This window comes from Sinohyriopsis cumingii, unplaced genomic scaffold, assembly GCF_028554795.1.
Source record: "Sinohyriopsis cumingii isolate HCF-2022 unplaced genomic scaffold, ASM2855479v2 utg000160l, whole genome shotgun sequence".
Classification (NCBI taxonomy): domain Eukaryota; kingdom Metazoa; phylum Mollusca; class Bivalvia; order Unionida; family Unionidae; genus Sinohyriopsis; species Sinohyriopsis cumingii.
In genome coordinates, this window is record NW_028315873.1 from 12,463,052 (window position 1) to 12,478,909 (window position 15,858).

General features: G+C 34.6%; 1 protein-coding gene across 5 annotated transcripts in view; it reads right to left on the reverse strand.

The window, feature by feature from the left end:
* The window catches only part of LOC149774801 (uncharacterized), a 119,252-nt gene that overhangs the window by 63,923 nt on the left and 39,471 nt on the right, over window positions 1-15,858 (reverse strand). For all 5 annotated transcript variants that reach the window (XM_089944907.1, XM_089944904.1, XM_089944905.1 and 2 more), the window contains 4 exons: window positions 15,371-15,477; window positions 8,476-8,736; window positions 6,373-6,491; window positions 4,141-4,307 (listed from right to left, as the gene is read on the reverse strand). In XM_089944907.1, the coding sequence (XP_089801033.1) occupies window positions 4,141-4,307; window positions 6,373-6,491; window positions 8,476-8,736; window positions 15,371-15,477 (654 nt within the window). The remainder of the gene's footprint in view (window positions 1-4,140; window positions 4,308-6,372; window positions 6,492-8,475; window positions 8,737-15,370; window positions 15,478-15,858) is intronic.

Sequence of the window (15,858 nt, forward strand, 5' to 3'; positions counted from 1 at the left end):
ATTTCTAAAACTACTGATACTGGTGTTGCGACTAGTATTAGTTTAGGATCATCCTACCGTCTTCATGGCTAACAAAAATGCACACATATTGTTTTTCATTTTGAGAATTTGAAGCCTTTGACAGTGGCACTATCCTAAGTCTTGTTTATAATCTGTTGAAATTGTCTTCTAATTGTATGCAAGTGATAACATATTAGGAAATCATCAAAATATTGCTAGCAATCCACACCAGGTGCCAAATACTCAGTAATGTTAATCAATTTTTATGTTAAATTGTGTAATAGATAAAATACTAACAGGGGCACATTCATCTCTCGCTTGAATATATTAAAAGGTGTTGGTCCCACCCATACCATGAATTCCCTATTTGAAAAGATGTTTGATATAAAAGTGGGTGGATGACCTTTCATACACAGTTCATGCAAGCCATTCACTATTCTGTACTAATGGTGATCAAATCATTGGACATTCTAAAGGAGAAATTCGGGAGCGTTCCAGAAGGTGCTTCAGAAATGGTATTTCTTCAGCACCAGCTGCTGTATTACAGGTCTTTTTTACTGCATCCATAAGTTCCAAAAGTGAAAAGGGTTGATTATATTGGTCTGAATTATTTGATGTGAATTTTAAATGTTTCTTCTCTCTTTGACCTTCCTGACTTTGACACCTGATGAATATGTATGATGAAAAGTTAGAAAAGTTATCTGCAAGTACAGCTTCTATGTCATGATTGCAGTTGAATACTGTATTGTTAAAACTTATATGTTAGAAAGATTTATTTTGTTTCCTCTACCATTTATTTTATGGATTATGTCCCATACTTTATTTTAGAGGAACAAGACATTAAAGCAGAAGATAGATTTTTTCTGATGCTCTTTTACAGTTTTAACTGTGTGGCATATGCCATGAATATTAAGTACCTACATAAATTTTCGGGCATCTGATGAGTATAAAATTTTCTCAATGCTTCTTGGCACCATCTAATGGTTTCTTTAGTCAATAGTGAACCATTACTTCTGGCTTCTTTTAACGTTAGATACAGACTTAGGAATGGATTCGGTTGCAATATCAGGTAAAAGATGTAAAATGCTGAACAGGATGAACAATTAATAAGCTATATTTTTTCAATCTAGTTATGACATGTTTTGCACACCCCCGACATGTTTGCCGTCATTAATTTCCACCATGGAATTGGTGCATTGATGGTAGAGCTAATGTTATTTAGACAGACTGGGAAGTGATCACAGCTGTGAAGGTCAACATTGACCTTCAAATTATAATCAAAATGAAGAGATGGGAAACAAATTCTCATATGCTTGTATTGAAATCCCAAGTAGAACAAAATGGCATAGGCAGCTATTGAATGAGGTGGTCAAATTCACTTGGTTGTAACTTGGTACCTGGTGGTATATAGGTGGAATAAAATTTCATCACTCCATAACGAGTATCACCTAAAATAATGGTTTGTAAATGTATAGTCAAAGGAAGGACATTAAGATAAGCAATGTTGTTCACAACAAAGAAAGCTCCTCCTGAGGCTCGGTCAGCATTTTCTGCAAAGGTGTTTCGAAAAGGGGTAATTTTAAGTCAACTTGAGAGCAGGTTGCGTTTTTATTCTGCATCCATGTCCTGAAAGTTGCAAAAATATTATGCAGGTTTATAAGGTCATCAGACCCCTTGTGCTGCCTGTTAGGGTTCCATTTCTTTTTCTTATTTGGTAATTTGGGCATTGGGGCATCAATGAATGCTGCCTGTGCAGAGATTGTGTTTTTTTCTCAAGCCCATGATGATAAATACTTGAAGATTCGGTTTCATCTGGTAGACTTCTCTGAGTGTGTGCACCCTTTGTTATCTTTAGACTTGTCTCTGCAACAGTTGAGGAAAACGTGCCATGACACTGGGAGTTATACATTCTACCATCTTTCTAGCCTCTGGAAAATGGATATTTGAGCATATTTCACCATTTAAATATTCTCACGTTTCCAGGTGAGTAAGATGGAGTCAGTGTCCAGCAAATTTCTGACAAATTTCATAGGGTTTGGGCAAATGATAGTGACACATTGGTTCTTCAGGCCTTCACTTATTTCCGTGTCATTGACTCAATCCAGTTTACAATGAAGAATCACATCCTTGGATGAGTTAGATGAGTTCAGTGAAGTGTGTGCAAAAGATACTACTGGAAGATCATGGAAAGTCTCAATTTCCTGGATATTTTCATATTTTCAGTATGTACTCTTTGCTCACACTCTACAAGCAAACCTGATTTCACTTTTTCACTATTTTCTGTGTGCTGACTAACCTAAGTACAGTCTTTTCGACTATAAATGAAGCTAGTACAACAAGCACCCTATATGCATATTTTGACTGAATCATAATGAATCACGAACATGATTCCAAACTACTTGGTTCACTGTCTGTGTATGACAGCGGTTTGGATGTTTTTAGTCGATTTTTCTTTTGATATTTATTATGTATTTATTATGTTTTTGTTCTGCATGCTCACCTACCAGCAAGAGTACATTTATCTAGTATCAGAAAAAAACAAGTGATAGGACTTTAGAATTAGTGTGATGTGCCACCCTATTTATGACGTTGGAGATGTGACTGACCGCATCCCAATCATGATTGTACTTGGTCTTCTCTACCAACTGGTACGCCATGTGAGAGGCCAGATCCAGAGAGAGAATATAAACTAAATAATACACAAATTTTAAAGTAGTTAAAAACCTACCTGGAAACATTGTACCATTGAGTGGGTTACATATTGATGCAGTGAATCTTTGACAAGGCTAGGCACTTCCATACAATAGGTGTTACTGTGCAATTGTGCAACCTGTACCAATAAAGCGAAAAGGTGGCCCGTGCTTCAACAAAATGGCTACCAGCCATAACTCAAAGACTGGTGAAAAGCTCTGAAGGATGTACATATGTCATCTTCAACCTTATTAACTGGCTGCATTGAATATATTATGCATGGGGGCATTGGTGGACTTGTAACAAATGGGTAGCCTAGATTTGCATAATGCAACTTTGTTGTATTGGCTTGTCGATGTTCTTTTTGACAAAGCTTTATGAATCATATTCAACACCCTTTATTCTGGATCTCTATCGGTGTTACCAGCAATGTGTCTTCTGTATCATGCAGTTTAACATTTGGAGTGGGAGTCATTCCTGCTTCTTCAATAAAACTGATAAAGAGCCAAAGGAAAGGTGTACACTTTACATGTCTTGTTCACTACTTTTGGACTGACCCTATTTTCTTGCCCATTAGAAAACTTGACCATGTCTTCTGTCTATTTAGTGCAGGCAAGTCACGATTCATAATGTCTACTGTCACCAAAAAAGTTTCTGAAACACCTGCATTTCTTTGCATATAGAATCCATTTTGTCCTAGACCATGCCAGAATATTATGAGCAAAACATATCAGGCGTAAATACAATGTGCTGATTGTATGTGTCCATGAGAGGTCATACATAAACGATAGTCGACTAATGGAAAGTGAAAATAGGTATCAATGAACTTAGCAAGAACAAAAGGGTAATTAAATACATACTGACAATATCTTATAAGTGTATCATAATAATGAGATAATGTGTGCGAATAGTCAAAGGTATGAACAAGAACAGCTCGATTGTGGTGCATAGCTGGTATTATGATGCTATTGATATAAAGAAATTTCAAATGAAATAGTAACAAATTTATTTGCACAAAATATCGGATTCTATCGACAAAAATACAAAAAATGAATTCTGCATTATATGCGATGATTGTTTGACTTACTGTGCCCCAAAAAGACTTTTGGAGTTAATACTAATGATACATAATATAAGGAACAGAGCCTAGTTGGGTAAGAGGAAGTAATATGCAAGAGTTACTTCCTTTTGTTTATATGAGGTAATAGCATTGTTTTCAAGTCAAATGGGAGGGCTTAATTCTGGTGAAAGCAAAAGTAATTTTTAATGTTAATATGATTGGGTACTATAATGGATGGATAAATGTTAAAATGCTAAGTTTTTGTAAATAGTAAATTTCTACACAGTTAATGTTAAATAAAATACATCTGTCACAATCAGTTTAGAATAGGCTTAGAGTGAATGTAATATTTTACAAAATAGTTTAAACAAAATAAGAAATTTACAAACCAATTAATTCCTGAGAAAGCTTTCCCTTCATCTTAAATTCAATCCACTTGTCTGAGACAGCTTTGTTGTTTCTCAGGATGAACATGTCATCAGCAGTGATGAGAGATTTAAGGGCATCAATCAACCACTTTGGGTCCAATATAATCTTATTCCTCAGTACATCCATGCTGCAGATGGAAGGTAAAGATTATGTAACAAAATAATCTATATACAGCACCTGGTTCTAAAATGTATCTACTACTGTTTCTGTTGCTGATTTATATATTTTCATCATAACTAAATCACTAGCAACTCATCAATCTGACCTTAGGAGAGAGTGATCTTGATGCTTTGTATCACATAATAATAAAGGTCAACTGCATATTCCAAGCAAATATTTACAATACAGTCCAACATAAGTATGTATAGGTGTATCTGTATGTATGCAAATAAATCCCAACTTTACAGAGCTAAATTAAAGGCAGGAAACTGATAAAGTCAGAAATACTCAAAATCCTCAGGAAAATTAACCTTTAGAGCAGATAATAAAGAGCTTTTCATGCAAGATGAGCAACAAAGAAATAATTATTTACAATGCAAATAAACAAATTGTTAAGAGTGAGAATTCATAAATCACATTGATAGAATGCATTTTATATAAACAACATTTTGTTCCATGATTTCCTCTAGTAGCATATTTATCAAAATATTTAAGCTGAAAAACAGTAGTCCAATGACACGGCATGCACTGTGGTCAATGTTCACCAATTTTGGTGTGTGTGTGTGATTTGGATTTTTAATGTAGCTTTAACAAGTTTTTAGTCATATCGTTACAATGTCTGCACTGTGACAGTTTACACTGATGTCTAGCACTGGGGCATCATGCTGCAGACATGTAGCATGATGTTCCACCCAGTCACATTATCCTGACACCAAGCTGACCAGTCCTAACACTAGGATCTTAATGCTAAATACCAAGCAAGGCAGCTGTTAGTACTATTTTTGTAAGTCTCTGGTATGAGTTGGCCAGGGATCGAACCCATGACCTCCTGCATCTGAGGTGGATGCTATAACCACAAGGCCACTGAACGGTCCCTTTCTGATGTAAGCAAGTGCAAGATATGTGTGTCTCATACTCAAGCAACATTAGGTCCAAGTGTGTGCTGAATCTGCAAAATAGGCTGCATTGGGAATATTCCTATTTTCACATGTCAATAACTTGCAAAGTATTCCAGTAATACATTTCATCACAATTTAGACGTGTTATTGTATTTAATAATATCAATCTTCCAGTAATAGATTTCAAGCCGATATAGAAAGTGAACTGTTGTATTTAATAGTCTGCAGTGTTCCACTAATACATTTTATGTCAGTGCAGACTTGGCTTTGTATTTAATAGTATGCAGTGTTCCACTAATATATTTCATGTCAATGTGTAAGTGCTGTGTTGTATTTAATAGTCTGCAGTGTTCCAATAAGACATATGATGTCAATGTTTACATACTATTTTGTATTTAATAGGATGCAGTGTCCCATAATACTAAATGTGTAAGTGACGTTTTGTATTTAATAGTCTGCAGTGTATTAACAGGGAATCCTTATAAAAATGTTTATTGGAGAGCTTCTTTAAAATCTGAACCAACTGGAATAATTTGTTGAAGTATTTAAGAAAAAGTCTAAGATGCTCAGACAATAGAATCAGCCAGAATAAACAGCTACATCTTTGGAAAACTGAATCAAAACATTATTTACAGAAAACCTAGATGCAAATGTAAACTCTGATGTCATGTATCAATGAAATTTATGTAATAGCTTGAAATCACCAAGCTTTCATGTCAAAGAAGCTCTATTTATATTCGGTGACAAAAAGACATTGCCAGAATGTCAGAGGCAATTGGCATGCTCATGACCAAAAATAGTGAGACCGATTACCTTTCCAAGGAACTGATCTAAAACACATCCCCCAAAAGCAATCTGACTGATTAATTTTTCATGGAATTTTGATAAATGTCAAACATGCACCAAAATTAAGTTCTTCCTAAATGAAAACAAGGAAGAATAAAACAGACCAGTCCTGAATTGTCAGAGACATAAATAATTACATGCATCCAGCCTTTCACTCATAGTAGAAATTGATATGTCTTGTCTGCATAAAGCTAAATCACTATCATCTCCATTCTCACACAGTTATCTCCCTTTAATACGAAAATAATACTTTTATTTCTTCAGAGAGGAAAACAATTCCATTCTCACCTGAAATAAAGGACTGTCCCAATATCATGCTGGAACCTAAGAAATAAATCCAGCTCATCTATGGATATTGGAATACCACCTGTCTGGTTCAATTCTGTCAGTAAGCTTAGAGGAATCACCTGCAGACACAAAGAAAGACAATCATGTATAGGATCGTATTCTACATTAATTTGATGCTGTTTTCGTTGTAGAAATATATGTTTCTGTCATGATCTTCATATTTGTATGTGAATGATATCGCAAGATCTACACTCATATAACATTATTTTCTTTTACAATTAACTGAACAGTAACTCAAATATATAGTATTACCAATACATAAATTTAATGTAACACAATTCAGTTACATGGAAGCTGTACAAATGCATCATCGTATATGCATATTTTAAATATAAGTCAGTTACATATGATTATGATGTAGAATCATTTTCAGATTTCTCACATATTACATGCATGTGGAAAAACAAGCATTCCCAGCTAGAAAAAAAAAAACACTCTACATTGTCACTGACTTGAAATTTGCTTTCAGTGATGCTCACATGATACCAACTCAACATGCATTTGTGCCTCATGATAACTGCAATTTAAGCTGTCAATTTTCATCATATTAAATACTCTCTCTCTCTCTCTCTCTCTCTGTATGGCTACCATAGGTACTGTTGATACATTTCAAAATCATTGTGTAAATCAGTGAATCATTAAAATTAAGTCATAATGATATAATTGTAAGAAAGACCACAAGCTAGACATGTTGAGGAAAATAACCATTGTATGAAGGAAAACTTTACAAAACACAATGTGCATAAAACCAATTTTAAAACCTGAGCTGAACATATACTAATCTGGAATGACTTTATTGAAACCCTGCAAAACCTACATTTTGGAAGAAAAGGGTTTATGGTCATGTGTCATGTCAGATGCTTCAAGATGAGATACGACGCTTTTCCAGACAAAATGTTTTTAGCAATGTTACTATCTGGGAACATGCTAGCAAAGACTTTTAAAGGAATAACTTGTATGCTTTGAAACATTTTGCAAAGTACAAATAACTTCAAACCAAGCTATGTCATGAACTAATAGGATGACTTAATGGTCGTTGTCAAGTTCACAGAGATTGTTATGTTGATAGCCTGTTGAGAATCCAAGTTGGCTTTGGGATGTGGAACACGAAAAAACAAATACAGCATCTACTACTTCGAATCACTTTTTGCATTAGTTTTCAGTTGCATGGGGTTCCTGAAAGAATTCTAGAATAATATTAAAATTTAAGCCTTTTTCTAGTTTTCATGGAATTAAAGAGTTCTGATGGTTCTGAAGGATCACTATGGACCTGAATAGATGATATAACCTATTTTCGTTTCCTACTTTAATAACGATATATTTCAAAGTGATAATTTGACAAATGGCAAAGCCACTAGTGAAAGTTTATCCTTTTTAGTAAATTTGCAAACTCACTTCACTTTCATCATACAATGTGACATAAAAAAGTAGCAGGATTAAGTTGTCTTAATCTGACACAGTAAATTACACTTTTGTCTTTTTGTAAACTATCTGACTCGGTCTGAAATAAATGCAAGTCCTATTCAGCAAATTCTCACAGTGGTTTTATCGTTGATGTCAAAGGAAGTAATGGGGCATAACTTCAGAGACTGGAAGGGTGTCTCATCAAATTTCTTTCTAGAATATTAATTTCCATGCCTGAAATGCATGACATGTTCTATTTAGTTCGTCTAGCTTAATGACTACTAGTCTTCCTGCAAGTAAAACTTTTGTAGGCACACAATCAATTGTTGCATGGCATGATCAGGTATGTTACATTTTCAGATGTGAAAATATAAGGATATATTTTTCACATGTGAAAATATATGAATGAAAAATATTAAAATTGTTTTGCCAATAAGTCTCTCTATTTCACACATGAAGTATGTAAAAACTGTTGATAAATCTCTTTATATTAAAAACCCATGAAAAGTTGTTTTGAATAAAGAGTGGGCTTCTTTACCCTTGTAAATCTATCACAGATGACTGAATATGAATTATTCCTCTAACACAAAACAAAGTATTTTCAAATAATGTTTTAAATCATGTATGTAAAATGTGTACCTTCACTCCAGCTGCTCTCAGCTTCATCAACTCCTGTTCCAGAGGAATCCACCTTGCAGGTATTTTCTCACCCCAGTATGGCTGTTGTGATGCCACCTCTACAATTTTCCTCTTCAAATTCTCCAATTTGCTGTCTGCAACAGTGTTGTCAATGGCAAAGTCCTCATCAACCAAGTGAAACCTGGTCGGTTTGTCACCAAGATAAATGCGGATGGCTTTGAAGTATCTCTCACAGATCGCATGTACCTCAGCCTGGTTGCTCTGGAATTATAGGGAGTAAATTGGCACAAAGTGTGAAATGGCAAAATCACATAGTTTATGAATAAAAGCAATATTTATAAAGCTTCCATGTTCATTCATCCGAATTTCTGTATTTTCAATCATTGGCACAATGAACTGATATTAGTTTTAGTAATACAGTTGATAACATGATCTGTACCATAAATTATATTTTTGTCATAATCTACTTTAAAATTTCTCTTCAATACAAAACATTATTAAATAACATACTCCTATGATTCTATCCAACATATAATTTATATTAAGCCATCAGGTCTTTGTGATAGTAGGAACATTTTATTCAATGATTTTAATACATATCTTTAAAGTTCTTTTTTTTTTCTTTTACTTCCTGTATCATCTACCCAGTCATTTTATGAACCTCAAGTTAGATTACTGTAAGCTAATTAAAATAGTTTTAAATTTGTATATGGTAAAACTTCCCTGATTGATACATCTGTAAATCCTGAAGACTGGCTATATCTTTTGTATACAGTGAAACGACCCAAGACAAACTCTTCTGTAACCCCTGCAGAGTGGCTGTTTGGTTCTGCTACTTTGATAGTAATCAAATATATGTAACTATGCAAAATTATGATAAGGACGAAATGTTGGAGAATGGAGTGACCTGTCTTTAAATATGAAGATCTAATATCAACCTCTTTGTCTGTTTGTCTGGACTAACTGTTAAATGCAATATGTTTTCCTCTACTTTATCCCTTGCTCTTTACAGTTGCATCACGCAGAAATAAATGTCACTGTCCCTTTCAAAACATGACTACACAAACCTCGCAACCTTCATGCCCATGACATAAGAGATCGCAATAGTTACATTATATCAACAATAAACCCTTTCTAATGTTGTTATACATGAATTCAAAAATATTAAATGAATGTTACATACTGTTTGTTGAAACCTAAAAGGACACGATTCTCATCATATTTATTCCAAGAACAATTACCCAAAATTTGTCACTATTGAATCAATCTGGACATAGCCAGACATCATATGTAAATGCAGTAGTGATGTAAGACATTAAAGATATCAAAATATTGTTTCAAAATGCCACATTCTTGGTAAAGCTGACATTCTCCAAGTTGTTCACTCAATAGATATATTGAAAATTATGCATCCTTTGTTTCTGTTACAGACTGTGACTGGCATGTCATATTTTTGACTTCATGCAGGTGTGACTTGATGTAACATTGTTTAAGTTTGCTTGGCCCAATGGTTAAGTGGCTACCCCATCTGGCTACTGGGCAGTGGCAGCAAATTCCAACTTTTTGCAGTCAATAGACTCTGACCTCACACCCTAACACAAATATAGTGTGCATAATGTTACAAGTCTATGCTCTTAAAATAAGTAACAGAAAAGATTGAAGACAACAAGCTTTGTAAAATTTAACAAATAATTTATTACTCTAGAATACAAAGTGAAAAAATGGGAAGAATGACATTATGGTACTGCAGATTAAATCCAAAAATAATCCAAGAATTATAGTCACAAGTAATAAAAAGTCCTGAATAAAACTCAGTTCAAGTCCCGAAGAGATCCGAAATTGAAGGAGATGATGTCTGTAATAACCTATGAAGTGCAGATGTGTCAAAAGTCTCTTGTTGAATCACAGAAAATATTATTCCAGTTTTGAATTCAGAATAAATTCCAGTGAATGTCTTTGTCCAAGAATTCTATCAGTTATGTGATGTGATGTGATTTTGATTTTCAACATAGCTTTAACAATTTTTCAGTCATATCGCTACGATGTCTGCAATGTGGCAGTTTATAGTGATGTCTAGCACTGGGGCATCATGCCAAAGACATGTAGCATGATGTCCCACCCAGTCACATTATCTTGACACCGGGCCGACCAGTCCTAACACTAACCTCTTAATGCTGAGCGCCATGCGAGGCAGCTGTTAGTACCTTTTTTGTAAGTCTTTGGTATGACTCGGTCGGGGATCGAACCCATGACCTCCTGTATCCGAGGCAGATGCTCTAACCACTAGGCCACCGGAGCGGTAGAATTTTATCAGAGCTCTTTTGTATTTCACACTGGGATTTACTGTTTACTACTCCTACAAATAGGGCTTCATCATCTCAAAATAGTGGTTTTGTTATGCATTAATTTTAGCACATCGGCATGAACCAGCATCTGCCTCTATGTTAACACAGAAAATCTGCTGATCCTACAATGCTTTGCAAAGACCAAACTGAACAAACTGAAGTTTGCTTTTGTTGCTTATTTGACCAGTGGGGTGGATCTAACTTTAACTATGTAATAAGTTAACGCATACCTGACATCATTGCATTGCATTATATCTTTCCACGGTCCTAGTCCCAGTCGAAAAACATCATTCCCTTCACCAATTAGTAATTACAGGCCTTGAAATATAAAGTAACACAATCCTAGCCTGATGCCTTGGCCTATTCCAACATCTGGAATATAACCCTTCTCTTACTTGGGTTGAAACTGAAGACATGAATAAGGTTGAAGTCATGAATGTCTCATCATTAGCTGGTAAGTATTGCCAAATTAGTGTTATTCCCCATATATGTACACTTGTATCAGAATAACAAAAGTCTCTAATTTTCCAATCTGGTGAGAGGATAGTGGGTGAAGATAAACTGTAAGGTGTAACATTAATCAAAGATATATATGGGTCTGATAAAAATGGAATATCAACTTACATAGAAATTTGTACTCTGTGGACCTGGGTTTGAATCTCAGTAGAGTACGAATTAAAAATTCTCTAACCTGTATGATAGTGTTATTTGTATTAAGATATTAATTCTGCCTGCTATTATGAAGCACTCTTCTATAGAATCCAGAGATAGCACTTTCCGTTAATCTTGTGTATATTTATAATTTTCAATAAATAATTCTATATACTTTTATTTCTTTCATAGGAATCTGGAATGACTGTGTAGATACATGAGAATCAATTACTAAGCCATCATGAGAATGTGTCTGCTACACACGAGTGCATATAACACTGACTGAGTAACATCATTTTTTTGGTGATGTGTGCTTCGTCGTGAAGGAATATGGGCTTATGTGTGCAGGCAAGGTGATGGGTGCTGTTTACCCATAGACGTGGGTTCATATCTCCATAGAGTACAAATTAAAAACTCTCTAACCTGTATGATAGTATTATATATATATATATATATATATATATATATATACACACACACACACACACAGGAGTACAGATATATACTGTCCGTGTTGTCTAGTCATTAATTTGTTCTTACAGACACGCGACTATAGCAAAGCAGGCAAATAAATTTAAGTCTATAACTTGAAACGGCAGCAGTTATTTTGTCTGAGTACCTTACAGGCACATAGTATATTTAGATACATGTAATGCATGCTGAAATTTTTCAATTAAGACTGAAACCAGCAGCATCTTTTATGGATACAATCAATGGAAGCAATCAATACTAGTTTAACTGACATTTTTTTATCGTTACATAAGAATGATTTTCATTGGTTGGATGTAGGGCTTCCCCAAAATATCTTTTTTTTTTTAAAATGCGTTATGTGCAACCTGTACAATTCAGGTAGCAACGTTTAATACATTCTGCATGTTGCCTTTAAACTGGTCCTGGCTGAACCTTTAATGTGCCAAACATAATTACAATGTATTGGCAAGTTCTATCTCAGCAGCAAAATATAATTTAAATGTGTCATGGTTCAACAGAACCCAAAATCAGTGAATTTTAAAATGGCCCTTGTAAAAATACTGGAAAGATATATTTTCAATATAGTCACTTTATTCATTCTTTCTTATAAGATAACTCTAAAATAAGCATTGTGAAGAAAACCATTTTCACTTAGGCCCTATTGGATGCAAGTCTTTTTCTGATAACTCAATGTGTATGTGACCGTACACACAGAAGGAGTAGTGATACTATTTTCAAGATGGTCACAGTTATGGCCATATTGGACTTCAGATCAATATCTTTTTTATTTATGTCCAACTACTCCAATCCCTTGATAACTCACACCCTGTTAACTCCGGAACCCGCTTATAGCATGGGATCAGGCGTACATCCCATTTTTTAAACCAGAAAATACCAAAACATCTATTCCTATTTGTTGAACTTGAACAAAATCATGATCAAAATTGGTAATGGAAACTGATATATTGCTCGTTTTATCATTGAATATGGTAGAGAGGACCTGGAAATTTTCATCAACAATATGAAATATCAGCTTTAAAAAGAAGTCACACAATTTGTCACACTTTTTTCTAAATGACATTCTTTCTACACTGTAATTATCGATACTCAAGGAAATTTTTATGAATGAAAATGTCACTTATGCCTAGTGGAGACAGTCCTTTGATAAATAAATGCAAATTAAATAATTGTTTGCATCAATTGAAATTTGTGTTCTAGTTCATCATAAATTAAATGTGTCCTGCTGTAATTAAATATAAAATGTTTCAATCTAAGCATTTCTATGAGAACCTAGTTAAGTGCCAACCGTGTTTTTATATCAGAATAGCGAAAACATTTGTTGCATTTTTGCAATAAATAAAAAGCTGCCCTCCTTTTCTATTATCATTTGATTACGTCTTTGGAATCTAATAAAGGATGTGGAATAAACAACAAATTTAAAAGGCATACAAATCCTACATGCTTAAGAACCAGCGCCTTCGGTCGTATGACAAGAAACTTAATTCAGTTGATCATTTGAACACTGTTATAAAAGTTATTGTGTACATAATCTAATTAAACTACCTTACATTAACCTACTCAATTATAACTGTGATCAAAGATAGCAAGGCAACCAAGCGAAATGAGTACTTAGTAAAAAAGTGCATTGTTTTAATGATATGGACCATTGTGGAGAAAACAAGCTTCAGAGAATTCCTGAACTCACACAAAGAGATATGCAAAAGGATGATAAGAAGTTTCGCTGTTACTTGTAATAAATTCACAGCATCAATATTAAACTAACTGAACAATTAAAAAGTTCAGTTTCAACCTCGACAGTTGTCTCACAAAATATTGCATTTATTTTATAAAAAAAAGGATTTTTTTTATTAGTGTATTAACTGATTCACCAATTAGTCTGGTTCCTGGCTTCGAAAACTACTTGTTTCAAAAAAGGTATCATAAACCACTCCGTGAACCAGACTAAAAATAAAATCAAAAAGTCATGACGTAACTCATGAATGTTTTCACATACCATGTTGGTTGTTGAAACCAGTTGGAAATGTTATCAATCTTTAAGATGTTGGACATTTTGAAAATAAATGTGATTTATAAAGAATAACAAAGAACATCAGAAAAAAGCGATTTATCGACAATTATTCTCGACAAGATTTTAAAATGAGAATTCAAACAGCAAACAGTCCAGTTCCCCCCTCAACCCCATGGTTCTCCAGATGTCTTTGTCTAGCTGAATTCTGGGAGGTCTCTCAGTAACTTGCACCCTTGCTTCTAGTGCGGTCTATGTTTTTGGACCCCGTTGTGCGTGAGTTATCGAGGGAGAGGTGTATACACCAAGTCTTCTAGTGAAAACCCCATACTGAAAAGACTTCCCAATTAAACAGATTTGTAACAACATTTGAGTCAGATTGGATACATGTGCGCTAAAAAGAAATATAAACAACCCCATGTCAATATGACCTTCGTTTCAAAGTGGGGGCACCAAGTGGCCTGAAGTGCTCAGTGTTATGGATCACTGCCATCTCACCTTTGTCTGCATATGCTCGAGTCTCAGGTTCTGCAAATGTGGGTATGTGAGAAGGCTTGCTAGCAGCTTCTCGTGGGTCAGTGGTTCTTTCCAGGGTCTTCCCAGGTTCTTCCTCAACCATTTATACTGGCATCCATGTATAGCCTATGTTGTGTTGAAAAATGGCATTAAACCCTACAACAACAACAACAAGCTACTACTTTTCAAGGGGAGTAGAGAGAACAAGATTTTAAAGATAGCTCCCAAAACAGTCACAGTGGATATCAGATGGGCACCAGTTTTACATGAGATCGACTAGACACGATAATAAATCTTAAAATGAAAACCTTATGTCTGGATACTATCCATTCTGAACGAATAGTGAAAGCAAGATCTTGCAGATGGCCACCATGGCAGCAATACTGACTTTCAGACTGGCATCATTTCCATTAAGTGCCATTTTTCATTAATATTCCATGTTGATCATGACTTTCCATTTAGAATGGTGACAGCAATTTTCAAGCTGATTGCTATTGCTGCCATAATGGCCATAAGATCGGCACTATTTTTAATTTTTTACCAACATGATAAGAAACTGATTATTGAAAAGCCCATTATGATATTAACATCCATTCAGTAGAAATAGTAATAGCTAGATTTTCAAACGGCCATGCTGTATGTCCAACAGGCATCATTTCCATTTAGGATCAACCAGACCATGAGATAAATGCATGTGTAAAATTTTATAGCAATCCTCCAAGCAGTTTAAATGAGTCATGATAACAACTGTATGCTAATGGACAGACGAACTTTTGACAACAGGCCATACCAGTTGATCTTCTGGTCTATGACCAATAGAGCTAAACAGGCAGAGGAGGAAAAATCTAACACATCTGACATTAATGTCCATAACCATAATTTGTACCTGTGAAATTTTATCCACATGTGTTCCCACCAAAATCACAGGGGGGATGCTGACTTCTGATGCTGTTGCACAGGAGTGTATAGAGTTTAGCCAAACTTCATTCAGTTCTGAAAATAAATTATAAACAAGAGTAGTGTCAATGGCACATTATGCACCCACCCCAAGTCATTTAACTGCTGATATATATATATATATATATATATGATTTCCATGATTTTCTAAAGCTATATTTCCAGGGTTTTTACAGGATGAGATACATTTTTTCAAGGTTTGCATATGACCATAAGTGATTGGAATTAAATAAATTTTAGACTATAAAACATGCATTTTCTAAATCTAAAGATGTTTCTCTTTCAAGACTCTTCAAAGCATCTAAGTCGGAACAGACGATCATGTACAAAACCACAAAAGGTATCGTACGAAACAAGTTTGATTATATTCCTATAAATTGTCATATAAAGCCAATTCAATCTACAGAATAAAAATTC